Below are 27476 nucleotides of genomic sequence, written 5' to 3'. Positions count from 1 at the left end.
GGGGGGGTTAAGCAGCATCTGTCATCCAGAGAAGCACCATTGTATAAAGAGGAGGGATGCTACAGAGACACCGTCTGACCCTTCCCTCCTCGTCAGTTGGCTCAACACCTCTTCCACCTTGCTCAAAACAACAGGAAAGTCTCAGGAGAGTCTCCGGGGCTAAACTTGACCCGAGCCCGGAGGATGAGGAAACACTCGTGACATCACTACCAACCAGTGGAAGCCAGAAATAACTTCCCACTCTGAGAAAACCCACAGCTCCTGAGCAAATCTAGCCCTAGGGGAAGGCCACAAACACAAACATGGCAGGAATGGACCAAACTGTGAGTTTAATCTTCATTGTGCCACTTCCTCCAATAGCAGAAGCTCTCACCTCAGTGTACAGTCTTGCAACAGGAAATGCAGCCATGTGGTGTGAGAAACAGTGCAAGTCTTTGTAGTCTAGGCCTTTACAATCGTTTGCACACACTTAAGTATATGGTGAATTCTGTTTATGATTTGAAGGAACGAAGCTGGCTGCTCTGGCTATCACAAAATGTTTTTAGATCTGAATGTGGAGGCTTTCTTCGGCAACATGCCCGAATGTCCTGCTGTGTCAAATCTTGAGTCTCCCTTTGAGATTCATTTCTTCTCTTCATCTGTTGCCTCATCTATTTAAACGACAGGGGCTCACTCATGACATGTCCCTTCATCCTGTCTGCAAGTGAGACACATGGATGGATGGATAGATGCCTACTGTAGACTGCTGTGAGCTGCCACTTAACAGGAGGTGCGTGGGCGAGTCTACCCATCTCCCCTTTTAGAAACAGCATTATTTGCTTGTTCTGGGACATTACGACTGGTTTCCTTGCAGCACGCACATGTGACCATTCCTGCACAAACAATAAAAAAAAAAAGGCAGATATCTCAGCCAGCAGACCAGTGGCTCTTCCTGCTCTTTAGCATGGATTCCGCTGCTATTGTGCAACTCTTCTGACCCACAGGTCACCGAACGTCTGGTGCATTTTGGAGTCACCAGTAACTTTGCAGTAGAAATGTTTATCTGTTCATATGTGCATTTTGGAGCAGAGAACTAGCACTTTCAATTCTCAGCCCTCTCAATTAATTCAAGCAAAATCTGTTAACTGCATTATTTAAAAGATAGTGACTTATAAATGACTAGGCAGTGGTTTAAAAGCTGGATATATTGTGAAGAGTGCTTCCAAAGCTAGTCGTCTACAGGATTGCTAGTGCCATTAGCTGGTCAAAGCTGTTACAAGGGGAGAAACAGCAGTGACATCTCTTGGACCAGTCGATAACACATATCCATTGGCCTGAAGGAAACATGGCTGCACAACACAAATGTCAGACCACATACACTCTCTGGCATCTACCTGTACACAACCATACAAAAACAGCAGAAATCAAAGCGTACCTTCCAGACAAAATTTATTTGATATTTAGATACAAGATGTAGACGTAAGGCACACAAAAAGATCGACAGAATGGAAAAGGCACAAAATATGATACATTCACTACCGTGTCCCCTGAAATTAAAAAGATGATCAGAAACAATTAAAAGCAAGACGGCCAGAAATTTTACAGTTGGAGATTTCATAAATTAGGATAAGACTATACAGTTGTTTTGCCAATACTTCCTCTCCCCTGTGTGACAGTTTTGACAGATGGTAAACCATCGATTTATATTATTCACTGGGTTCTCTATTCAGTAGACAGCAGGAATCATTAAGATACACTCAGAAACATTGATTACATGGAAGCCAAAATGTTTGACACTTTTTGCTCTTTTAAAACATATGCACAATCCCAGTACAGTAACAAAGACCACATGGCTGTTTCGCATACTGTGATAAAAATGAACAGAGGTTGCATCATGACCACCTCTCATCGTTTTCAATCTGCAATACCATATTTAGCACAGAAAAGGGCATGGTGTGATATAGAGGAATCCATGGTTTGGGCAACTTAGGAACAATATCAGGAAAGCATTGTACTGGTCACCTGAGAAGAGTTTGTTGTGAAAAATGTTGAATCATACAGTTGCTTCAAATTTTTCCTAAATTAACAGCCTACAACTGTCAAATACATGTAAACATATCAGAAATCCATTTACACGCTTTGGACAAGTCAATAACCCATTACTAAGGAAACAATTACATTCTCTCATTGGACCAACAAAATAATTGAAAAAAGAAAAAAAAACTAAAATAATTTAACTCTGATATTTTATCTGGGTCCTAAAAATGTGGAAAATCAATTATTTAGAAAAAAAAAAAAAAAAGCATACACACAAATCCTGTTGTGCAATTGGAGACATTGCCACACCACACAAAAAAAACAAAAGAAAACTGAAAAACATGGACATGAAATCACTTGCACTGTAAATATATGTAACACTAGTGATGATCAACACTGCAGGTCATTGCCACATGATTCTGAAGCCTAAGTAAAGAAACAGCACTTGTGAAAGTGCAACAATGTTGAAAAGTCAAACGGCTGGTCTGAGGCAGAGTTGTAAATCTGCAGCCATAACAGTGCACATTGCCTGTTACGGCTGCAAAGCACAAATTTTTGCTTGCTTAAGGAATTGCACTTGCTCAGGCGCTGTGACACTTATCAGGAAACGAAGGGATTCGCAAGCAATTCTACACACTGAGGAAAACATCACAAACATTGTCACTCATAAAGCTCTGTCTGCCATGATTTACTCCAAACAAAATAGCAACTAGTGCTAATCTTTAGGCATCCAGAAAATTGTCTGTGAACTGAGGGAGGTAGCTAGAGCAACAGCTGTCAGCAGAGGTACAATAGGTATAACAGGTGCAACAGGTATAAAGGTCTGGAGATTAAGGCAAGCAGTGTGTGGTGCTGGTGTTGACCGGGCGCTGATAAACCCGTTTTAATCTGTAAACACAACTAGCATGAAGCAGAAGAGGTCTTTTGGAAAACTACCACAGAGACCAGACGAGCGAGGCAGGCCTCCTGGGTGGGCTGTGTGGGGCGGGGTGAGCAGTGAGGTGCAGTTTTGCTTGTGACAGAGGCTGGAGGGGTGTAGCACCATCTGTGGCTGTTTTTCAGTGCAGGTTTTCTCTGGGGACATCTGTTTGTTAGGTGAATGTTGCGTTGTATGTTACATATGTGTGGCTTTCTTTAGAACAGGGAGTGTGTGGGGGAGATGGGGAGGGGGACCAAGCTGTAAACACTTCCAGAGTAACATCCTTTATAGCTGAAAAAGCCTGCATGGATCTGCCCAGCTTGAGCTAAAGGTACCAGTCACTGCAAAGGCATCCACACCTGCGAGTGTGAATTCGCACGTTGATCCTCATGTGTCAATGTATGTGTGTCGTATGTATGCGTGCGGGTTTCTATTAAATCTGTATAGGAGTGAGAGTGAATACCTGCACAGGCATGATTGTCAGTGTTAATAAGATGCAGTGCTTTGTGTAAGGTGGGGTGATGGGGGAAGGATTACAATGGGCCAAGGCGCCAAGGGTGTTAGTAATCTTTTAATGGAGGCTGTGGCAGGAAGGAACATGAGTATGACAAACAGACAGACTCATGCCGGGGAATGCAAACCATTGAGCCACAGTGTGTACGGTTAAAACCGAGGAGACAGAGAGAGGTCAGACAGGGCATCATTCTGAGAGGAATGTGTTGGAGGGTTACACTGACAAAAAAAGAAAAACCAAAATAATATGCCACTGTGGAATCAAGCCAATGGATTTGCTTTTGTTTAAAAAAAAACAAACAAAAAAAACCCCCTCTCTACTGCAAGTGGCTCCTCTTCATATCTCTCCACAAGGCTAGGTCTCGTCAATACTGTGATGCTGATAGCTGGCCTTTCTCTGTCTGGGAGATCAAAATTAACCAGAGGCTTATCAGCTGGGATCGTGTTGGTTTCTACAAATCAATTCCTCTGTGGATAGAATGTCTGTGATTGGGTGCAAGTCAGGGATCTGCTTTATTGATTGCAGGTAGCAGCACTCCCTCCTCCACAGCCTAATTCAGTTAAGGTAAAAAGTGGCACCAAAGGAGCCCTCTTCGTCTCCATTGCTGCTGTCGTGGTGGGTGTTTAAAATCCTTTGCCTTTTCATTCGTCTGCAGCACTGGTTCCTCGTACTTCACCCTGTTTGCGAAGCTGTGGGGAAAAGAACACACACACACACACACACACACACACACACACACACACACACACACACACACACACACACACACACACACACACACACACACACACACACACACACACACACACACACACACACACACACACACACACACACACACACACACACACACACACACACACACACACACGATTTATGTAAGCTAAACAAGTGAGGGCAGGTTTATTGGATGCTTGGAATGAATGTTTGCTAGTTACTGTGCAAAGGGCTTAGACATTTCTATTGTATTCATTAAACATGACTTCACTTCTTGCACCACATGCCATTAAAAATGCAAATTTCTTTTTGCAAACTAAAATCTTTAGCTTTTCCTTAAAAATCTGCTCCAGCAGTCTTTATCAAACGCCTTGTTTGTCTTCTAGATAAAAGCATCGCTTTCAAATTCTCCCACCCTGAGGCTGATGGCTTTGGAAAGTCAATTAGTGCTGGAATCTGATAGCCGAACACCTTAATGGAACAGTTCAACCTAACAGTGGCTCTAAACAGAAGAATAGACAGATCTGATGAAATGGATTCACCCTCCCACTTCTCCATCCTTTCCTCCATCCTCTCTCCCTTTTTTCTCTCAATCACTTCTTCTCAACTGCAGTTTTCCATTTGTATGTTAATGAGGAAAAAAGGAGCCATCTTGAAACCACTCCTTTCTTCTCTCATTCCTCCCCCTTCTACAACTGACCTATATATATATATATATATATATATATATATATATATATATATATATAGGTACAAAAAAAAGAAAAGCAGACATGACTGTTGTATTGTCTCCATAACGCAGAGGTTCTCATTCATTCAAAGCAAGTCTTCTTAAGAACCTGACTGGCGGTGACTAGAAGTAGGCTTTGGCCACTATCACGAAGTCGTCCTGTACAGTCCAACTGTGACCCTGCTAACCCTTTAGCCCAGAGGTTCAGACCATGTCCGCCTCCTCACCACAGCCCTCTTTGACGGCACCCGCCTGTTTACTTACTCCAAGGGAAAATGGGAAACACATGGTGAATTGGGCGAGATGTGGAGGAGGGAGGAGGCTAAGCACTAAATGCTGTATGTTGGTAGTAAGCCAGGAATGTTTGAGCCTGGTCCACTTTGGCCAGTCCAGCCCGGATTCCTCCCTTTTTCTCCTTGTACGGCCAAAAGCTCCCAGGCTGAAATTCAGAGTAGTTTCAACAGCTAGTGGTAAGGTTTTAGAGAGAATGTAATTCACAGAAATTAAAGTCTGTGATTTACCAGAGGATTGTTTTCTCATCTGCCCTGTATTCCTCTTTCAGGAGGTTCTGGATTGCAGGTACTGGACAGGCCTTTTGTATATGTTTTTAACTGCTGGCCACCTCTTAATAAAATACCATGAGTGACTGAGAAAAGTCTGTCCAGATGTCTGGGTATATCCAGAAAACAACTCACTTGCATATACAATTGCAGACACACACACAGAAACGCAATCATGCAAACCATTTTCACCGGGTCAGCAAAACCCCTAACCACCCAGCACACACGTCACATTCCTTTGTGATCTGGTGTTATTGATTAACTAATTCAGAGTGAGCTATGGAGTTGCATGTGAAAGCATGCACATGTGTGCACAAAGACATAGCAGAGCCCTTTCATAACACCAAAGAGTGAAAGCAGCACAGGCGTGCAGCAACACAGAATGCCCACAGGGAGCAGGGTAAGCATCGAAGATCGAAGACCCTCTACCAGTGAGAACTTACACAGAAACACTCAGACCTACACCTGGCCTGGCTACTCGTCTGCAGCCTTTGTACCTCGCACAGAGCCTTTCTTACGCATCTGGACAAAAATAACACAGTACATCACAAAAACAGGGATAAAGAGGCCGGTGGGGGCAGACAGGACGAAGTAAAGGTTAAGAAAGTTTCTTACTTTTAGTTGTTATACATTCCAAAACATATTCTCAAAATCTGGCTATCAAGGAAGTAATGGTTGTGGTGCAAAATGTTAACAGGACATGCGTAATTGTTACGTTAGTCTTTGGAAAGCTGGTCATACAGTGGTGTTAATCAGGAAAGCTAAATGTTAGTATACATTTTTATTTTAATGTTCTTTAATGCTAATGTCAGTTGATTCATTAGCATAATTCATCAGGATATTTAAAAAAAAAAAAAAAAAAATCTTTCAATAGAAAAAAAATACATTTTCTGCTGTTCACAGAATGTTTTAGTATAAAACTTAAAACTTCCACTAGGGAATAGTGGCAATATGTAAGTGTTTCAGACATAATATTCAAGTAGTTTGAAGAATTGTCAGACACATTTCCCATGACAGCAATAACACCATATCGATAGCACATACTTTAAAATCCATTGACAACAAAGCAGGTCACTGGGCTACATATGCAATAAAGAGTAAATTACCTTTAAGATGTATATTCAGAATATCAGTTAAGACAAGATTGCTTCCAACAAGCTTCCTGTTTTAGCACACTACACTTCTTGTCTGTACAGTTTTACTTCCCATTATTGGATGTAAAAACAGCCTTAATAGGATAAAAAAGTCGAGTATCTGAAATTTGGCCAATATTAGAAATGTAATGTAGTTTCCTATTCACAAGGTTAACCATCAGTTATGGAATAATCTTTACTTTAAGCACTCACCTCATCCAGTTCCCTCTGTGTCTCTGCTTCCATCCGCCGGATATCATCCATGGTGAGGTCCACCCATTTATCAATCCAGCAAAAGAGCTGGCGATGGAAGTTAGTAAAGATCCTCTTCTCTTGCTGCAGGGGAGAGTGGTAGTCTTGATTAGGGCTGGTTGATATGGATGAAAATCCAAAATTTTTGGAAAACAAAAAAACAATACAATCATATCATGATGCTCCATTTGCACAGGGTCAAAAAAAATGGTGGATTATCACTCAGTGCTAGTCTTGGTCAATCAGAGTACTGCTTCTGAAAATCTGGAACTCTCAGAGCTTGAATACAACTCCTGAGTAAAAATAAATTGTGTATGTGTATAACCATCTCACTAACCTCATGGATGAAGTTCTCTACTTTGGTCTGTAGGCCCCACCACTTGAACTTGACTGTGACCAGTTTGTAGGCACACATTCTTGGACAGTCAGTCTTGTTAACCAGCTCTTTCTTTAGGGAGAACACCACCAAAAGAAAACCAGGACTTACAACCCATCACTTTTTAAAGCACAGCATAAACTTGACAGAAACTTTGCAATGAGAGCATAATCGTAACAGCAGAAGGCTGAGAGATTATTATTTTAGACTAATCTTGGCTGCATTAAAAGCTAAAACCATTAATACATAATGCTTTGGGTATGGAGCTTGCTGAAATAATTATCAATATGAAGATGTGCTGTGGAGAGATAAAAGTGCTCTAATCTACAACACACTTTCTAAATCCATCCGCAGCTTGCACTCTGCCTCCCTCTGAAGAAGAGAAGAGAGGAGGAGGGGGGCTGGGGCAGAGCAAAGTGGATAAACTCCAGATGAAGGAACCATTTCTCTGCCTCCGCCCTGACAGCGACACCGTTCCCGACAGGCATGCCTTTGTGGCCACGGAAGGTAGATAAAACGGTGCTCGCGGAGTGATAAGGGCGTCGTGGTGAAAAGCGAGTTACATTATTAACACCTAGGACCTACTCGCCCCCAGAACACCCATACTCTCCCTCTGAGAACACCTGTTTAATTAATCACTTCATTCTGGCTCGGCATTCCAACAGAAAATGCCACAGACCCGCCTCAATCACCCTCATCCCACTGCTGTTTGATGCTGCGATCATGGAGGAGAGCGGGGAGAGGGGAAATGAGAAACATTTCTAAATTTGCAGTGGGTTTAGAAAAGTTGTCATCGCTAAAGGAGAACTTCACATGAAACGGATTCTACATCAAAACACTTACGGTGACATTTCTTCTCTCCCTCTCTGTGCCCCACTCAAAGGAGCAGAAGTTTTCAGAAATACAAAGGGTACTGATATGCAAGCATGTGTGCATGCAGAGATAGACAAGAGTTTCATTGCTCTGAGAAGCCAGCAGAAATTGTGCCTGTGTTGTCACATAACTACTTTTTTTTTTTTTTTTTTTTCACCTTTTCAAAAACAGTCTTTTTCCATGTCCACAGCGGACGGGAAAGTGATCTAATTAAAAACACAAAATAAAAAGTTGTGCTTCTTTTTTCCATACTTTTAAAAGCTGTTTGGCTGCCTTTGTTCTGTGAACATTTTTGAAGTAGAGGAAAGTTTCCCATGGTGAACTTTGAGGGCTCCACCGCAGAAAAGAAATTCTCAGTGCTCCACCAGTGAGCAGGACCCGTTTGTGAGGCTGCGGGGTACGACGGGGAGGGGAATGCAACAAAACTCCTGGCAAAGTCTGTATGCAGAATTGCTGTTTGTCAAATTTAGAATCGATGTCCATACACATGCCTCTTTCCCATTTCCCTCTTCATCTACTGTCATGATGAAACTCTGGCAGACTAAGCTCAGTGTGGAACCTGGATCTGACCTGGTGACTTGAGAATTCTATTACATCCAATTAGGGTTGAGAAAGAGGTGATTTGTCTTCATCAAACTGCAGCCTTACAGTGCTAACTGACACCACGTCCTGCAGTGTTGAGCTCTTCTGTACACAAAGCTATTCTGATGTGCTGTGGAAAAAAATACATTTCTATGGAAAGATAATCTCTGAATACAAACAAAACAGGGGGAAAAAAAAAAAGAACAGTATTTATCTCTTACATGGCAACTTTTTTTTCCAAGACTAGGGTCTATGTGAATATGTCAGCTGCGCCTTGCACCCCTAGACACTGAAATTCACCTCCATTGTTCTTTGAAAGACTGCTGAAGCACTATTCAGCTGTACAGTGACCATGAGCAAAAAGCTTTTCTCAAGTCCAACCACACATTTTTGATTGGATTGAGGTCTGGACTCTGACACTAACTCCCGGACAAGAACATTGCTGTTTTTAGGATTTCCTGTGTAGCTTTGGCTTTATTTTTGGGGGTTGTTGTCTTACTGGAAAATAAATCTTCTCCCCAAGTAGCATTTCTCCTGCCGACTTTGGCTTCATTCATTCTACCTGCTATCGTCATAAGCACAACATGATGCTTCCACCACCAAACACAAAATGCAATCTGAGTCCAATCAGACCACTGAACTCTTCCATTTTCTGGAAGTTGCTCACATACCTTCTGGCAACACTAACCAAAATGTCATGTGTTTTGTTTTCAACAGTGGGTTTTTGTTAGCTGAGGGTGTCGCCAGCAATTGTATGCATGGTGTCTCTTATTCCAGCCATTCAACCCTGTAGCTTCTTCAGAGCTAGCATAAGGCTCTCTATGGGGGGTATAGTCTGTCCTGGACAGATTTACAGATGTTCCATATTTTTTCCATTTTATTACAACCAACTTAGTTTCACTAGTGCACTGAAAGTGTTCTGTTTAACAGTAACGTTACAGCAGCCATGTTGAACTTTTAAATGATAAAAACACTGCAGCATTCATTTTAAACCATGACAACTGCACAGAATTATCCATGGTCTTGTGCAAACTACAGTCCAGACCATAAGAATTTGGGCAGTTACACATTTTGTTCTTCAGACTCAGTGCTTCAGCACACTCAACTTGAAATAAATGGATATCACATTAAAAGAACCAAGTAGAAGATAAAGCCCTTTTAAAACACTATAACCACACCACAACAGTTAAAAGTAACTGGACACCTGGCTACTACAAGTTTCTTGGGCTCTTTGTTGTTTCGATGTTAGCACGTACAGTATGGCTGGCCAGTGGAGCTGTCATACTGCCATTTACTGATTATTTCACTGTTGCTGGAACCAAGAGGATAATGCAGATGCACAGACAAGCACTTTGTTTGGTCAGATTCAGCCAAATGCATCATGCATCTAATCTCATTGGACGGCATTTCATCATTCAGCAGGACAACATCTTAAACAACTAAAGATCTTATCTTAGTTCAGTGGTTCTGTGTTCTAATTTCTGAAGACCAGACTACTGGCAGACAGACTCCACAATAAACAAAAGCTGAACTTGGCTGCAGTGACGACCTGGGAGAGCATCACCAATGAAGACTCAAAACATCTATAAAGTGGAAGACTTCAGGCAGTCACTTAGCAGAAAGGATTTTCCACTAAATATTAAATGATTTTATTTAACCCTCGTGTATCTGTCCTACTACTTTTGAACTACTAGATTTCACACATAGTTCATTTTGTGCTTATGTAAAGCTGAGAGCTAGAAGAACAAAAAAATGTATAGCTGTCCAAATACTTATGGTCTGAACTGTTTGTGAAACCACAGCTGTAGAATTAAGTCTTATATAAATGACAGTGAACAGGTATACAGCAGTCTGGTATCCAAGGTCAAACGTGGGTTGAATTTAATCTCCAGTGACATTACTTGCCATTTGTGTGTGAATGTGAAATATCTAATTTCTGTGGCTGAAAAGAGCATTACCTTCCAGGTGGGCCCAAGAGGTCCTCTACCAGTCTTAACTGACTTGAACTTGGCAGGATCCTCATCTGGCTTGTAGTCCTAGATGGAGAGCAATTTATATAATGAATAAAATACATCCCACATTATATATTTCTGACACAAAGTGAGCTCATCCTTTTGTAACTTTAATTTAAATGGCCATACATTGATACTGCTATACTATGATTTAAGAAATTTCTGATATCTCAAAGTCTGGCACCATTTTTGCAAAAAAGAATTTCTAACATAATATCATTATTAGAATAACTAATATAATAATAATTAAACAAAAAAAAGTTTCATTTCATTGTGGTATTCAGTAGGTTATAGAACTGGCTGTGTGTACACTATGGTTCACTAACAGTGCTCTAAACCAAGGAGCAGAGCAGTCACTGCTACTGAAAGGCCAGTGAGACCTGCATTTATTCTCCACGACCCACCACCACCAGAGATAATGTCATGGAGCAACAACTCAGCAGCTCGATGATAAGGCTGTCTGTGGCGCGTTGATGCCACCAGCAACATCTGTTTAATTAGGGTGAGAGCAGTGCCAGTACATGTACTGTAAGTGAATGTGTTGGCATCTACTTGCATATGTGCTGATGAGGGTTGGGGTGTGTGTGTGTGTGTGTGTGTATGCGCCTACAGCTCTAAATGAAACAGCATTCCTTTAGCCTATAGATGCAGTACATTAAGCAATGTCTAGCCTGAGACTGTTAGTCTCATGGGGGGGGGGGCAAAAAAAAAAAAACACACTTAAAAGGCATATAGAAAAATACAGAAGGATAGTGAGTACATATGCTGAGCACGTGACAAAGTTGACTTCATAAAACAGGCAAGAGAAGAGTAATACAAATAAATGAAATGGCTTTCAAATTATCAACAGCTCAAGGGCCCAGTAATTTTAAATAAATCATGATATGCCTGCAGCTAAAAGCTACTTTTCAGGGCTATTGGCCAACAGGAGTGTGCCAAACGTGTGGAAAGAGATAGAAAGCCACCCCTAGACATACATCGACACATAAACACACACGCACAACACACACTCTCTAATTTGGCTGTTTTAATGCTGAGAGCACCATCACTACAACAATACACTGTGCTGCACTAATGAGGTCTGTGAATCGATGCGCCGTGGTAAACGAAAAGAAGCTACTCCTCAAGTAAAAGAGTGTGTGCGTGTTAAAAGACCAAGTGTGTTTGCGTCATGTGTGTATTTGCCTAGTTCCGGCATATGAAGCACTGTGAGCCTTAATTACACTAACAAACTCATCTGTGCTGGCGGTACGCCCCGGGCCCTGCAGCCATGCCTGAGGCTGAGGGCTGATAGGGCCCTCAGACACAACACACTCTTCCAGCAAGGCAAACACGTCCGCCTCGTTAACTACCCACCACAAACAAACACGTACACACACAAACCAGTGCTTCTCAGCCAAAATAGCCACACATACGCACATAGCCACAGTGAAATGAGGCAATGTGTTGTCAAATAACAGAAATAATGTGCAACATCCTCAAGTAAGATTTCACAGATTTCAAATGTGAGTTAAAAAAAATGTATTTTGAAAAATTATCAAGGCCATTTTTGGTGCTCATTTTGGTGGTATATACACACTCTTTAAATGGAGTACAAACATTTCAATACCTTCAAGATAATACAGCAAACAGGAGACCAAATCTTAAGAAACTGTTTAAACATTATACTTCAGCAATCTAATGTCATTTTCTCCAACAAACATGCCAATTTTTGCAACCCAGTGTTTGCCAGGAAGATATGTGTTTCATCTCCAGCTAACTAAAATACATTCCCAGCCTGAGATCCACCAGGTCTACTAAAACAGCTTCACACAAATTCCAGCTTGTCTGGTATGATTGAAAAAAAGAAAGAAAGAATTAGATGCTGGATAATGTGACATTTGGCCCAGCAATATCTGATCAACAGCAACATAAGTGCATGTCAATTTGCTGAAAACATACAGTTTTAAATGTAACAATATTTGTCTATTGGCAGTTTCATTCACATTTATTAACTCCCCAAATTTACTGATTGTGCCAGTAACACTGCAACACCATAATTCTAAACTCATGAAATACAAAACAAAATGACTTAAAAAGCAAAAAAATCAAAAAAACAAATATACACTCAAAAGTAATGAAGTGATACAATTATTGCAGCTCAAAAATATATCAGTATAAATCAACATCACTGGTAAGTCATATGTAAAATGAACTGAGTGTGGCAAACAGCTTAGTAATGATCAGGTTTGTCCACATGAAGGCGCCAAACTGTTTTTTTTATCTTGCAGTGGGGGGAGTACTTACAGAAGAAGACACTTGACTTCTGTCTGCGATGTCAATGGGTACAACAGACACATTTTGCCACGTGGAATTATCTAGTTCGTGCACCTGAAAAACCCAACAGAAAACATAAGAAAAGCATACAAACTCCAGTGTTATGTCCAAACTGAATGTTTCCTTGATTAGATGAAAATGTACTCACATTTTCTTGTGTGCCGAGGTCTGGTTTGTGCCACGTCTCAATCTTAATGAAGAAGTTGTCTTTCATATACTCGTTCTTCAAGGAAAAAAAATCAGGATAGGATTGATGTGACAGAACTGAATTTATTGATCATACTAAAACACCTTAAACTTATTTGAAGGAATATTTTGATAAGTCAAGAAACAAAGTTAAAAAAAGCAATTGAAAGGCTTACCGTCACAACTGAATCAAGGTTAGGCATGAGGAAAAAAAGAAAAGAAGCATCAGTAAATATATAAAACTAATACTCCGTAAATTCACATCACAGACAATATATGGCCATGATGCAAATAAGTGTATTTAACCCTTAGGAGGATTAAGGGTTTCAGTGACATAGGAAGGGGGACTCACTGGTTCTGCAGTAGGGGTAGGCGTTCCAGGCTTTTTCATGGAATACCAGGGAGCCTTCAGGGGCTAATAGTCTGACAAACCCTGGGACTTTACTGTACAGTGGGGAGAGATGATGGGAATGGGTAGATGGAGGTAGAGAAAGGGAAAAGTAAGACACACTTATCAAGGGCTTTAGAGGAAAGATTGTGCAGGAGCAAAAATGCCAAAAATTGTGTCACAACAAAGATGAGGCAACACTGACACTGCCTGGTAGAACTGTGCTATTACAATATCAGAAGACAAACATGGGATCAAACTAAATTCAAAAAGACCAAAAAAGGCACACACCTCTTTAGGTGGTAGATTTTGTGTGTATATTGTCCTTTCTCGCCCTCTTTTTCATAGGGCTCATTCTTGAGCACCTCAATGCCTTCACCACCACCTGTCTCATTTTTACTTGCTTCAGCCACTGAGAACAGCTGTCCCACTTGATACTGCAACACAAATAACAAAATAGATAGGTGACAGTGTAAAAAAAAAAAAAAAAAAAAAAAAAAATTCAAAGAAAGTCAGAAAGCTGGTTTAAACTAACTTGTTAATGTTCCAGGTTTGATGAGCTATATAAAATTTGCTGAGATAGAAAACAGTTATAAACATCATTTGCATTGCATTGTTTTTTTGATGACAAGTTGCATGTGGCCTGTGAATAAGAAATCCTGTCTATGTTTTCTCTTCTTTTCATCTTATCTCTGTTTTAAGCCAGTGGCTCTCAACTATTGTTATGGTTGATGCCCTCAGATGAAACTAAATATATCTTATCACAGCCTATGTAGTCACCCCATAGGCAACACTGAACAGTTCAACTAAAGTATACATAAAAAAAAAACAAAAAAAAACAACTAAATAGAGATGTTTGGCTCTCACTGTGGTTCGCTGCAGTCCCAAAGCTTTAGAAATGGCTTTATAACCTTTTCCAGACTTTTTCTCATTTGTTTTTGAATTTCTTTGGATCTCAGCATGATGTCTAGATTTTGAGGATCTTTAGGGTCTACTTCACTTTGACAGGCAGGTTGTATTTAAGTGATTTCTTGATGGCGACAGGTGTGGCAGTAATCAGGCCTGGGTGTGGCTAGAGGAATTGAACTCAGGTGTGATAAACTACAGTTATGTTTTAAACGGGGGGGGAACACTTTTTCACACAGGACCGTGTAGTTTTGCATTTTGTTTTCCCTTAATAATAAAAACCTTCATGATGTGTTTACTTGTGTTATCTTTGACTAATATTGAAATTTGTTTGATGATCTGAAACAAAGTATGACAAACATGCAAAAAAAAAAAAAAAAAAAAAATCAGGAAGGGGGCCAACACTTTTTCACACCACTGTATCTCTTGATGTGTTTTAAATTGAGCAACTAAACCAGTATGAACTGAGTAAGATGTATTACTGTCTTTGTGTCACTTCAATGGACTGCAGATTTAGCTAATACATATGAATTATGGTGTGGGAGCATGATTGTATCAACTATTCTGTTGTCTTTTAAATACCGTGAAGAGCAGCCCTGTCCGGGACAGTGGCTCTCCACATTAAACTTTGTCGATCCCACAGTGTACAGGCGAAATTAATGAGCGTCTTATGTGAAGTGATGTTTAAACAACAGACGACAGTGCGACAGAAGGGCGGATGTTTGCTTATATTTCAGTACCGGAGCTCTTATTAATGTTGCTCCCCTAAAGAGAACACTTACTTTTCAAATACTTGGAATGAGTTTTAAAAACTGGCACTAATTGCCAAGAAATTTTTTCACCATATAAGGCAGCAGGGTGAAAGGCTTTGATTCATTACACAAAGCTCTTTAAATACAAGAAGCAATTGCCTGCCTAAGCAAAACAATGACAAGAGTGACAAATTGCAGTTCTCTCAACTTTAAAACGTGACAAATGTTTTTTTTAAAAAAATAAAACGATTACTCACCTCCTCTACACTACAGGGTAAAACCACACGGCTGCAAAAGAGAGAATTGTCAACATTGAAACTTGTACAACAAGGTCACACAATGCTAAGAATTCCAACTTTGCTTAAATTCAAAGTCACACAATAATACTACTACCAAAAACATCCACAGAAAGTTCAGAAAAACATGATTAAAGTCAAACTGCTCAAAATGTATACCACATTCAAAAACTGAAAAATTAATAAGGAAACGCAGGGGTCAGAAAATACCACAGATAAAAATATAAACACTTTGACTATGGCAACAGAAATTCTATATCTAAAGAGAGGGAATTTGTGCATGCCTATTATCTATTATACACAAAATACAACCAATTTCCTATAAATATGTTGTACTTTGGATATTCATAATGACTGCATGCAAATAGTTGCTCTCCACTCAGTATCAAGCAAAAAGTGAACAAGAAGCATTACTGCCATAGCCACGTGTGCTTAATCACTAACTTCCACTATGCACACAAAGTTTCTCTGATATGAAACAGAAAGGTGGTCATGGTCACTCTTGCTGCAGATAAAAGTACTACTGTGCAGTTTAACACTGCTGACTTCAGCAAAGTGAGAGGAACTTGTCACCAGACAAGGGGGGAAATTTAGAGCAGAGAAGAACAAACATTGAAAGTATAGCAGCTAGTCGATGAAGCAAATTAAAACAGCTGTGAGAGAAAGAGTGGCAAAGGAAGATATAAGGGGCCACAAATATCGACTCCAAATAAATGTGGTGCACAGACCAGTGGCAGAAGGTGTTGCTGTTTGACAAAGGAAAAAAAAAATATCTAAATATTTATTACCAAGGATAATCCAAACACTAAAGACACTGTCTTTACTCAGTGTATTGTAGAAGTGCATGACAACTTCTAATTTAGGGCCACGCCCAAACCAACTGCATCATTTACCCTGCTGAGCACCAACTTGCCACAGTGACCACTAAACACACGGTGAAAGAAGAAGAAAAGTATGCAGAGTAAGCTCTCTCAAAGCGCTAAAGCAAGGCTGCAGTTTACCCTGACGTAAACACACCTGGTGCATGTATTATTTTTTGATTGCACTTTTCCTATCCATTGTCATAGTTTGCCACAGCTCAGCTTTGCCCAGAATGAATACTACTTTATTAACATAAGAGAATAACTTATCTTTCCTAGATGCTACAAGACCATTGACAACTCAACAAATTGACAACACTGCAAATATTCTTCCATCCATCCAAGCATTCATTCCTCATATCTGAATGAAGAAGGTTTTAAAAGCCAAAAAGGTCTAAGCCACAAGCATGTAAGTACAAATATGTTGTAATATGCAGAAAAATTTGCACTTTATTTTGTATTACTTTTTAATTCACTGTTTAAATATCTTTTATTTATTTATTACTATTTATCTGTACATTTAATGCACTTTGTATGAATGTTTCTGTATTTGGATGTTTTGGGTGCTGTGATATGGAGTAGTTGAATAACAGATTCCTTTGGGATTAATAAAGTATTTATTTATCTATCTAACTATCTATGTAGAAATGCAAAGATAATTTTAAGATACATGTAAGAAAAATGAAGGTATGGGTTTAAGCACATTGTTAAACACAAACACAGTGTAGACTGACATGAACAGGACCAGCTCACAACACTGACCATACATGAGGCCACGACGTCAAAGAATTTGTAGTAGTTATTTTGATATTTTTCTGTATTACAGTCTAGCCTTGCTTTCTATCACATCGCTGTTATGGCATACACACAAAAACCAACTTGTAATCGGATTTGTTGGACTCACGTTTGTGTGCTACGAGACTTTAATAATTTGAGGTGAGTTAATTTGATTGAGCTTCAGAAATGTAAGAGATTTTAAAATGTGGCATGTGTGTCAGAGATATAGTAAATCTCCCTTTGCTGCTCTGAAAATAAATGCGACGATGATGGTGGTAGTCAAAGACAGGCTAGGAAGAAAAGCGCTAACTGTGCACATTAGTAACATTACACTTCCTGCCCTGATCAAAATACACCCATTCCTCTATGAAGACACTGATCTGACGAAGGAAACGTTTAGACGCTGACTGTGGCTTGACTAACTTTCCGAACTGATAATGTCATTATTATTATTATTATGCATTATTATATTTTTGATTCAGCTCCATGACTGACAGCTAACACCCAGCTAGCCTAACCTAGCACAACACTAGCTACTACGTTGCTAGCAGGCTAATGCTAGATGATGAGTCAAACAGCTTGGTTTGAAACAGTAGAGCACCCAGTTAATTCGCCCATTAACCAACTTTCTTTTTCTCTTAAGTAGCGTTTAACTGTCAGACGCGGCCAGAGGTTTTACGTGTCAGTTTTGCGATGATAGCATTAGCAGCTCTACGTGACTTCCCATTAATGTCAGCTACAGCGTTACATTAGCATTAGCACATCGCAGGGTAATTCGTAGCGCAGCTTGAATAAACACAAGCTCGACAGGCTGAAACACACATAACACAAGCCACAGGCTACTTAACGTGGACGGAGGAGAAACCGTAGGTTAGCGGGCGCTGTCACACAATGTCACAGTGCTGTCAAAGCCGGTAGGCCACAACAGCTCGCCACCCTTCCCTCGTGTGTCTGACACAGGCACCGAGACCGAATTAAAAGTTTGTTTTAGTGTCCAAACACTGAGAAAAGCTGCCGTGCCTTACAGAACCCATTTTCAAACGATGTGTGTGTTTAAGAAAGGTGGGAAAAGGCCTAGTTTAGCCAAAAACTGCGCACTTACTACTCCTTGATGAGGACCATCGCTGCAAACCTCTTCCGAGACCACAGGGACCTGTGATGACTGCTGACGTCACTGCTAAGAGCTGCGTCCGGTCCCGCCCTCGTGAGCGCTGATTTGCAGAAGGAGACACGGACAGACGTCTTAACCAATCCAGTCTCTCTCTGCTGGCGATGTTCTTCAACAAAGTAAAACCGCAGCAGTTACCGACTCCACATCCTTTCAGACTGATTTCAAACCCAATCGGGAAAATGTCATGATACATATTTGGGCCCCTTATAATAATATGCTCTTAGACTTGGTGCCTGGCATTGGGTGCATACTCTCTTATCTTTAAATTAATGAAATGAAGCTAGGTCTGTCAGTATATGTGGTTATAAGTTGCGAGTATTTTTCAGAGGCCCTCCAGCATATCTAATAACACTCCAGAAGGATCAGACCCCTTCACTTTTGCACTTTATTGTGTTATAGACTTTTTCAGTTTTTTTTTAAATTTCGGTTTTGTGGCACAAAAACACTTCCATAGTCAGTGCTCATCTACACAATAACCTATAATGGCAAAGTGAAAATCAGAAACTGAAATCTCTCATTCATAAAACATACACTCTGGCTACTATCTCTGCCATGCCACAGCTCCTGTAGGTGTCACACAATGAGGCTATACAGCAAATAATTTAAGTCCGGAATACAAGAAAACAAACATGATGATTTTTATTGAAACAGTTTACTGATAAATGACAAATGGTTGTCATGAAATTGTCATGTTTAATCTCAAAAAATCATGGGCTAAAAAGTCATACATGGTACTTAACATTGAATAACAAGAGAATCCATGCTTCAGAGCAGACACTCAGTTCACAAAGAAATCAGGCAAAATGCCTTTTTGATTTCGTTAAAAAATATTAAATCTTTTTTTTCTCCACTCTATCCATCTTTACATGGTACAGGTTTGTTCACTTTTTAATAATATAAAAACGCTTAATACTGATTGTGAAACACTGGAATTAATTTACAAAACATAATAATAATTATTATTATATTAATAACAATAACAAACAATAATAACAATAACCGTTAAATTTAAAAACAAAAAATAGTATGGAGGAAATCAGTCAGAGCTGTTGCATCTCGGCCCACACAAACAGCAAAGTTTTTGGGGAAAAATACCAAATGGCATTTACATCTACCTGACACACAGTTACACACATACACAGTATCAGGTCATTGAGTATTTTTCGTTGCCATTTACAGTGTTATGGGCACAAAGAAAAGAATTCTCTAAAGTATTCATGTGCCTCTGCAGGATCACACTCACTGACCGATAAAATCCTTCTCACTGACAGTCAAGTTTGGTGGACCAATAGTGGTCATCAAAAAGTGCCCTACTCCTCCAGCACACAGGATATTAAATGACAGATAAAAGTATAGGACCATTTTAAATGTCTCAGCATTTAGAGGAAGGGAAAAATCTTCCAGGCGACAGGAACTTGTATCCGTTGCCAGCAGGTAGTCGAATAGAACGAGCACCAGGGCTACTGCTTGTGGAAATAGTTGGTGATGGGGCCATTTTTCTGGGGTTGGAGCAGTGATGTCCATTAGAAGAGTTCTTACTGCCCCTATCCAGTGACTGCAGCCCCAGCTCCCGCAGCTCCAGGCTGTCTTGGGTATCATTAGGGGAGCAATGGCGTGGGGAGAGGTTGAGAAGGCTCAGTACATCCTTACTGCCAGAAGCAAGTGGTCCAGGGGAGCTGTGGACGGCTTTGACAGGACCTAGATGTTGCTGTTGCTGGGCCGCAGCATTAGCCCAAAATGTCTTCAGATTGTGGATAGCTTGAACTTTTTCATCAATGACCCCTCTTCTTAGTCGGTCCAAGTCTGGGGCGTCAGCCGATGTAGAACAGGCAGAGCCTGTAGAGGAATAGGACAACGCAGGGGAGGGAGCACTACCAGCTGGTGACTGGTGGCCAGAACTGGGAGACACATTACTTGGGGAGCGAGAGATGTGTCCGCTATATGGGGAGCTTGGATACTTTAATTTGAACTGTGCATGGCTGTCCAGACTGGGTGAAGGATGGCTTCCCTCCTTATGGGAAGACTCTGAGACTGCAGGACTATTGTAGCCAGAGCTTATCTTCTGCAGTGAAGAGGAACGCGAGGGAGGTTTGGGTCTTGGGGAAGACTGAGCTCTGCCACTAGCGCTGCTGTTAGGACGACTGAATGCACTTGTTTCAGAAGAGCGGAAGTTGCTACTCCGAGCTGAGGATCCTCCACCTGTCCCACTCTCTGCCCCGGCCCGCTGAAGACTACCCACAGCCCGTAGATGGCTCTGAGTCTCCTCCAGAATCTTTTGGGCCAGCTCCTGAGGATCCAGAGGGACAGTTTTTTCTTCCTGAGACTTGACAGTACTGTCCGTCTCTGTACTGGACTGGTCAGATTCTCCTGTGTCTGAGCTGCTCACCTTACCTACCTTCTGGAATGGTGAGTTTGGGCTGGGCACTAGGCATGTTTTGACAGGGGATGTGGGGGTGCTCACACTGCCCCTTGATGATACTGATACAGTGTAGCCTCTCCCTGTTCCTGCGCCTGACCCACCGACAACCCCCCTGCCACCACGGTGGTGGCGCTGGCCATGGCCTGGTGGCAGAGGCAGAGAGTCACAGTGACTTCCCAGCGGCTCACTGCTGATGATAGAGAAACCCTCATATTCCTCCTCATCGCCACGAGCTCCTGCCACTGCAGCAGTCGCACCGTGAGGGGACGACCGGCTACGGGGAACGTGAGAGTGTTTGTGAACAGAGTAATGTGCTGTGGCACCACTGCGTTGCCGGTGACCAAGAAAATCACACTCTGACTTGGAAGCAAAGCTCATGGAGGAGGCTACAGAGCTGAGGCTATAAACAGAGATGGCATCTGATGCCTGATTGTCCAGGCAAGGAGGAGAGAAGGGAAGGCTTGAGTATCCCATGGGCAGGGGGTTGGACACAGACTGGGCTGAAGCAAGAGACTCCAGGGAAGATGAGCTGTCCAGACTCAGACGCTTGGGCAGTTCTGTAGAGTCTAAAGAAAGAAAAAAGAAATCTGACATCTCACATAAATGACAGGCCCACATAAATGCTTATAACACATTCTGGATGTACAGTGGAGTAACTGACAATAAGAACAGAAATTTTACGATAAATATTGAGTAACACTTACCAAACAGCGCCAGCAGAGACTGCAGAGCAAAGTGCAAGGTGCGACGGTTGGCTAGCTTGCCTGTCTTCAGCACCACTTCTTCTTGGCCTACCTCACATAAGTCAAATCCTACACAAACACAAAAAGGCAACAGTCATAACTTATATATTTAACAGTGTCTCTGGGAGTCCACCAGGACATATAAATGCATGAATAGGGAGTTTTCGCAGGCTGACTCACCAAGAGCAGCTAGAAATTCATGGCATCCCGGCAGTCTCCATAGCTGCACACTAATGGACACCTGAATGGGCAGGAGGGAGAAATCCTGTTCTTTCTCTCCTGTCTGAAGTTGGACTAGCACCTGGTGGAGCTGGAAAGAATAGTAAAGTGGTCAGGAATGAGCACAAGAATACAACAGCTTTGTGAAATCTACTGAAGATGTGACTAAAATGATTCAAATTCATTTATGAGATCAAATAATTTCTGCTCTATGCTGAATTTAAATAATTTATCTGCAAAGTTAAATACTTTTTAGCTTTTGGTTAATTCCTTAAGTTCCTTCCAAGTCCCCTTATAAAATGGCAACTGCTTTTTATAGCGGAACTACTGTGAAAAGAATTTGTGCAGAATGTATGAATTTGTTTTCTAACATGTTTGAGCCCATTAATGAATATTAACACATCTGCAGGGAAGCAGAGCTGAAAGGGTTTCACATGTGTGAGGGTTTACCCGTGTCCTTCGAGCACACATTAGCCTGTTTTGCTTGGGGATTATTTGGCTTGGAACAGAGACACCTTTGTCAACTTGACGTAACTTTGCCAAAAGTAGAAACACGCCTCTTTTCCTCACGTCATTCTTAATTGTTATGTGAGGTTTGTTGTTAGATCATAGCTTTATCCCTTCGACCACACCAAAACCACTGACCTCTGACCTGTAAATCCCTAAATACTCAAAATCCCTAAGATCTGGCTGCAGGAAGGAACGACAGAGGAATCATGAATAAGACAACACAGTAAATGTTAGCTCAGATGCACTTTATCCATGAAAATGCCAAAATTGCATGAAAACAAAACAGACCATTTAATTGTCATGCAGCTTCTATGCATGAAAGTGGTGTTTTAGGAAGCTTAGCAGGACAGAAAGTGAAGGGGAGTGGAGGAACAGTGTAGAATGGGATTGAGTGCAGGCACGTGAATGCACACTTACCATTGCCACCATATTTTTAACAGCCTTCAGACCACACATTAGGACAGGAGAGAGAGAATAGGCTTTTAATTGCATGCACACAGGCCATTCAAAGCTTACAAAGCGACAGGTCAACTAGGTTAATAGCAACAACTAACAAAACATTTTAATATTTATCAGTGTTTGTTGCAATCAGCATACCTAGATTAGGGAGAGATTATTTCATTTTCTGTGCAGGGAAACTAGTATTTGTAATATGAGGCAACAAAACCTGCTAATCACCAACCAGCATAAAAAAGGTATAAGCCTCAGCAGCGTAACATTAGTTCTTCTGGTGTCATGAGTTTTGTATAAGTGAGCAGGATTCAAACTGTAGTTTAAACTTTGTACTAGAAGGACTGACTGTTAGGTTTCCACACAGCATTTCAATGCTGATGAATCTGCAGCTTGAGATGCCCATGTGTTAGCATGCATCTAGTCCTAACGTCACTGAGTTATGCAATGATATATACTTGATATTCTCTTCTAGCGACACACTCAGAGAAAGTATACCAGAGAGAAAGGGGCAATTGTTTTTTTTAATACTACATAACATCAATGGTATTTTGCCTTCTGTTGAGACCTGCAGGGGCCTACCCGGTTGATGAGCTGCTCTCCTGCCTCTGAAGCTGTGATGAGTTTGCACAAAGCCTGAAGAGCTGGTGGTGGCAGACCTGAAGGTTGGATCAAAGAAAGTTCTTCTTTAGTCTTACAAAGTGGTCGTTTTTATACGCCAAACTAAACACATCTGTGACTAAACAGGTAGTATCATACAGAGTGCATTAAAACATTGCTGCGAACAAGACAGAAGTGGCTATGTTGTAATGTATTTGGAAATCCACATGAATTCATTGCCCAAAACTCACATCAAATATATAATCCCCAAATCGGTAAAGCACTGGACAGAAGAGGAATTTGGTGAAACTGCTGTGTGGAGCTTGTCTCTGATACATACCCAGTAGAGACTGTAAAGTGGTGCTACACTGCTGGAGCCTGTCACCTGGATCAGCAGTGGGAAAGAAGACAGCGGCAGGGATACCGGTGCCTGCAGAGTCGAGACGAAAGCCCACAGCTGTCAACAGTGCCTGCCAGCCTGGGACACCCCCAACCTTGTTCTCCACGCTCTGCTGGGATGTATACATGGAGTTACGCTGGCCATTCTGTATTCTCTGAAGAGACTTCTCCACCTGCAAGGAGCATAAAAGTGCAGCATCAGTATATTTGTCTGCAGTTGAGGCAAGTTTTTATAGTAAGTCTAAGCCTCAAAAGAATTGTGTTTGCGTGTTCATATCTCACCAGGTGGAGTAAAACTCTCAGTGCATCACGTGCCCGATCTGGATACTGTAGAATCTCTGCCAAAGCTTGGCCAATGAGTGAAGATGGGCTGTTAAGCTTCACGTCACTGCCAATCAGCATGTATCCTGGACAGATAAAAATGCAGTAAGTAAGAATTTCATTATGAGGTTGTGATTTTTACAATTAACACATAAGTGAACAAGATCTCTTACCTGCCCAGTTGGAGGGGTGTGAGTACTGCTTGCTGCTCTGGACAGTCTTCATGGCATCTGCCAGTGCTGCACTAGCCTTGGTCCCATTAAGCAGGGCAGTGTAGAAGGCATGAACAAAAACCTTAGAGGCTGCAACAGGGACTGGCCACAAGGACACGAGAACACACTGAGCCCCAGCAGCCAGGAAGGCCCTGGTCAATCCCACAACGCCGTCTGCTGTGACCTTGCTGCTGGATTCCTGGTACGACCTGGAGCCACAGTGATGCACACAATACATAAGTATTGTCCATTTTTGTATCTTTCTATGCTTTCCACACACACACACACACACACACACACACACACACACACACACACACACACACACACACATATATATGCCCAGATATGCTCCCAAAACACTTTAATTCCATTTCAAACACAGCTTACTACATTATTAGTAAATAAATTAGTAACCTAAATTAGTAAATGATATTGTTCTTAAAAATTTAGCGTTAAAATGCATGAAAAATTATATATTACCACAAAAAAAAGCCCTAAAAAAATTGTAGAGGATATTTATTAATTGGATTAATTTTAAAATAACCTTTGGAAAGTAAAATGTTAATGTCATGTTAACATAGAAATCACCATTTAAATTTTTTCCCCTAGGCAGTCTACCTACCCCAGCACCACTAGCTTGACAGGCAACCTCAGGTCCAGTATGTCTGCCGCTGTAAGCAGGAACTCCTGGAGAGGTGGACTGTCACAGATGCTCTCTACATCACTGCTGTCATCCTGCATGTGGAGAGACTCTGGGATTGTGTAGCCGCTTCCAATGGAGCCCTTCCTGCCTCGGCCACTACTGCCTCTCCTCCCTCCCGCACCTCTCCCCACTGTTCCCACTCCCACACTTGCACTTGCCCCACCAGGTACACCCTCGGGGTTTGGGGTGAGCACCAGAGCCGCCAGTTTCCAGGAAATGTGGGTTGCAAAGTGAGCACACTCAGCTTGTGTGAGGGCACTCATCACCCTCTCCTTGGTGGCTGAACAGCCAGCCAGAGGTTGACATCCCAGCAGCTCAGCCACCATTAGAGCCTCCTCCTCTGCAGAGGGCATGGGTCCCCACAGCCAGCGGTCCATCACAGGTGAGGGCAGTCGAGGGTTACCAACCACTGCTGCCATTGAGACACCACCGCATGGAGCTGGTCCTGGACGTCGAGAATGAGCCTGAAGAGCAGAGCAAAAACGGTTAAATGCTAGGTCTGCAGTCAAAGGAGCAGGAGTTCAACAATTGGTTAAAAATGACCTTAGAGGATATTGTAAAAATAAGAATTTATGTACATAAACATCATTAGTTATTATTTGTTAGTCATCTGAAAGAGAAGTCCGACCTTTACACTGGATCCAAGGCCGTGGATGGAGGGAACAGCAATAAGGCTGAAACGCTCATACAGATATTCATTTGAAGAGCTTCCTTTCAGCAAGGCAAAGGGGATAAGGTACAGTTCTCCTTCCAGCACCATCACCAGTTGTCTGTGTCTGCCAACAGGCCCACTGGAGTGCATCAAGCCCTAAAGAATTCAACGTAACATTCAATATATGACGCTTTTGACTTCTATTTCTCATAACTGCATTTTCTCTTATGCTCTTTTTTGTGCTGCAGCGCTGCATCAGCAGACAGGTAGAGGTAGTATAGAGTTAGTACTCACCCCCTCCATAGGTGCGATGAGTAAATCATAGAGTGCCCGGAGCGGAGGTTTGCTGAGGTTGCTGGAGCGACGGGGCAGGGAAGAGTTACCATCTTTGGCAGGTGACATAGTGTTACTGAAAAGGCTGGTCATACTCTGGCAACTCCTATATAAAGACAACATCAAGAAATGCTATGAGTTCATATGGTACACAATACTTGCTGCAGACTCAAGATGGCTTTAGACAGTTTGCCACATCACATATTTTTATCCATCCATTATTTATACCATTTATTTTTATCAAGAGTGATGGGGGAGCTGGAGCCATTCACAGCCAACTTGGACGAGAGGTGGGGTACAACCTTGGCAGGTCACCAGTCTTATCAAAGGGCTGACACATGCCCACATGTAGGCAATTTAGAGTCATCAGTTAAGTTACAAAATAACTTTCCTTCAACCAAACCTAGAGATAATAAAAACCTCAAGTTAACTAGACTCTGCTGTGCTGATTTAATTCTACATGACAAACCTGAATAGCCTTACACTATAAATCAAGAAATCAATGGTCAACTGTCAAATCAAGAGAGTTTTTAATTGGAAATGTTTTAATACACTACCCACAACACTAAACAGTTTTTGGGCAACAATTTAACTTACTTAGTCTGCAACTTAAGTTGCCTTGTCAGCTGTAATTTTATCACTACATCTTTAACATACTCAGTTCTGGCCTGCTTTTTGTCTCCAAATCAATAAACAGGCTTCTTGTGCAACAAACTATCATTGAACATAAAACTATCCTGCTGCTCCTGACGAGCTTTGCAGATGTGCTGAGTATGTGGCTGACAGGCTCCATGTCTAACTTGCTGCATAGTGTTACATCAGATACAGCTCTAGCAAGACTTGTACTCAAAACACTGTAGCTTCTGTGAGGCCATGTGTGTTTGCAGAACAGAGCTGCAGCAGAAGAATGATATCCACCTTTCTCAATCAGTTTCTTTTTCTGAGATTGTTACATTCAGATCTTAGTCACTCTGAACAGGATGTGGAAAAAGCCAGGCCATACTGTATCTCCATTATACTTCAGTCCCTCACACACACTCAGTTTGCACTTTATTAGATGTATCTATCTAACAATGCAGTCTAATACAACGGTCCTGCAATAAATCATCCCTTCTTTAAGGTCATAATGCCCCATTTTAATTGAAACCGTTTTAAAGGGGTGTTGATTGAACTGGATGATGTAGTGTGTGGTGTTAAATTGTGCAGAATTATCCAGAGAGCTGTTGTTTGGCCAACCCTCACTGATAGGAAAAAAAAAACCAGAAACACCTGTTAATATAAAGCAATACAATGTGGCAGCATCAGAGACTAGATCCTCCAAAAATGACCATACATTTGAATCAACCTGTCCCTAAAACATTAAAACATTATCACTGTCATAAAGGCAGGATTTGCTGTAGGACCGTTGTGTCAGAGCACATTAGTTTTAACTGGGCGTATCTAATAAACTGAGTCTATAATTTCACATGACGTGAGGCCAATACCACTGCAATGTTACTTCAATATGTAAAGCTCCACCAGATGGCAGTATTGTTCTGTAGTAGGGTTACAGAAATGAACTAATGTTGAATCCGCT

The 27476-nt window shown here is 41.4% G+C and overlaps 2 protein-coding genes across 5 annotated transcripts in view; both read right to left on the bottom strand.

Moving 5' to 3' along the window:
* Window positions 1-1411: 1411 nt before the first annotated feature.
* On the bottom strand, window positions 1412-18339 carry LOC113138658 (phosphatidylinositol transfer protein beta isoform). 2 transcript variants are annotated; one of them, XM_026321264.1, is made up of 12 exons: window positions 18268-18339; window positions 15490-15520; window positions 13866-14011; window positions 13539-13630; window positions 13363-13370; window positions 13149-13223; window positions 12971-13054; window positions 10631-10708; window positions 7179-7289; window positions 6803-6925; window positions 5900-5978; window positions 1412-4138 (listed from the first exon to the last, which is right to left on the bottom strand). In XM_026321264.1, exons 1-11 carry the CDS (start codon window positions 18285-18287, stop codon window positions 5931-5933), a joined length of 816 nt encoding a protein of 271 aa, XP_026177049.1. In that variant the 5' UTR covers window positions 18288-18339; the 3' UTR covers window positions 1412-4138; window positions 5900-5930. The 2 variants fall into 2 exon arrangements, with proteins under 2 accessions (XP_026177049.1, XP_026177048.1); XM_026321263.1 differs by lacking the exon at window positions 5900-5978.
* A 618-nt stretch (window positions 18340-18957) lies between these two features.
* The window catches only part of LOC113139164 (tetratricopeptide repeat protein 28), a 150789-nt gene continuing 142270 nt past the window's right edge, over window positions 18958-27476 (bottom strand). For all 3 annotated transcript variants that reach the window (XM_026322183.1, XM_026322185.1, XM_026322184.1), the window contains 10 exons: window positions 25862-26006; window positions 25544-25723; window positions 24835-25379; window positions 24171-24418; window positions 23959-24083; window positions 23618-23849; window positions 23260-23336; window positions 21679-21808; window positions 21460-21567; window positions 18958-21321 (listed from right to left, as the gene is read on the bottom strand). In XM_026322183.1, the coding sequence (XP_026177968.1) occupies window positions 19709-21321; window positions 21460-21567; window positions 21679-21808; window positions 23260-23336; window positions 23618-23849; window positions 23959-24083; window positions 24171-24418; window positions 24835-25379; window positions 25544-25723; window positions 25862-26006 (3403 nt within the window). In that variant the 3' untranslated portion in view covers window positions 18958-19708. The remainder of the gene's footprint in view (window positions 21322-21459; window positions 21568-21678; window positions 21809-23259; window positions 23337-23617; window positions 23850-23958; window positions 24084-24170; window positions 24419-24834; window positions 25380-25543; window positions 25724-25861; window positions 26007-27476) is intronic.

The sequence above is a fragment of the Mastacembelus armatus genome, chromosome 9 (genome assembly GCF_900324485.2).
Source record: "Mastacembelus armatus chromosome 9, fMasArm1.2, whole genome shotgun sequence".
Lineage (NCBI taxonomy): Eukaryota > Metazoa > Chordata > Actinopteri > Synbranchiformes > Mastacembelidae > Mastacembelus > Mastacembelus armatus.
The sequence above is the reverse complement of the archived record's forward strand: the minus strand, read 5'-3'. Positions and strand labels throughout refer to the sequence as shown.

Coding starts and splice junctions, on each gene's coding strand:
- LOC113138658 (XM_026321264.1), bottom strand. CDS start 18,287: ATGGTCCTCATCAAGGAGTA. Junction 13,055..13,148: donor ACCTCGGCACACAAGAAAAT/GTGAGTACATTT, acceptor TGGGTTTTTCAG/GTGCACGAACTAGATAATTC. Junction 7,290..10,630: donor CTCTTGGGCCCACCTGGAAG/GTAATGCTCTTT, acceptor TTCTCCCTAAAG/AAAGAGCTGGTTAACAAGAC.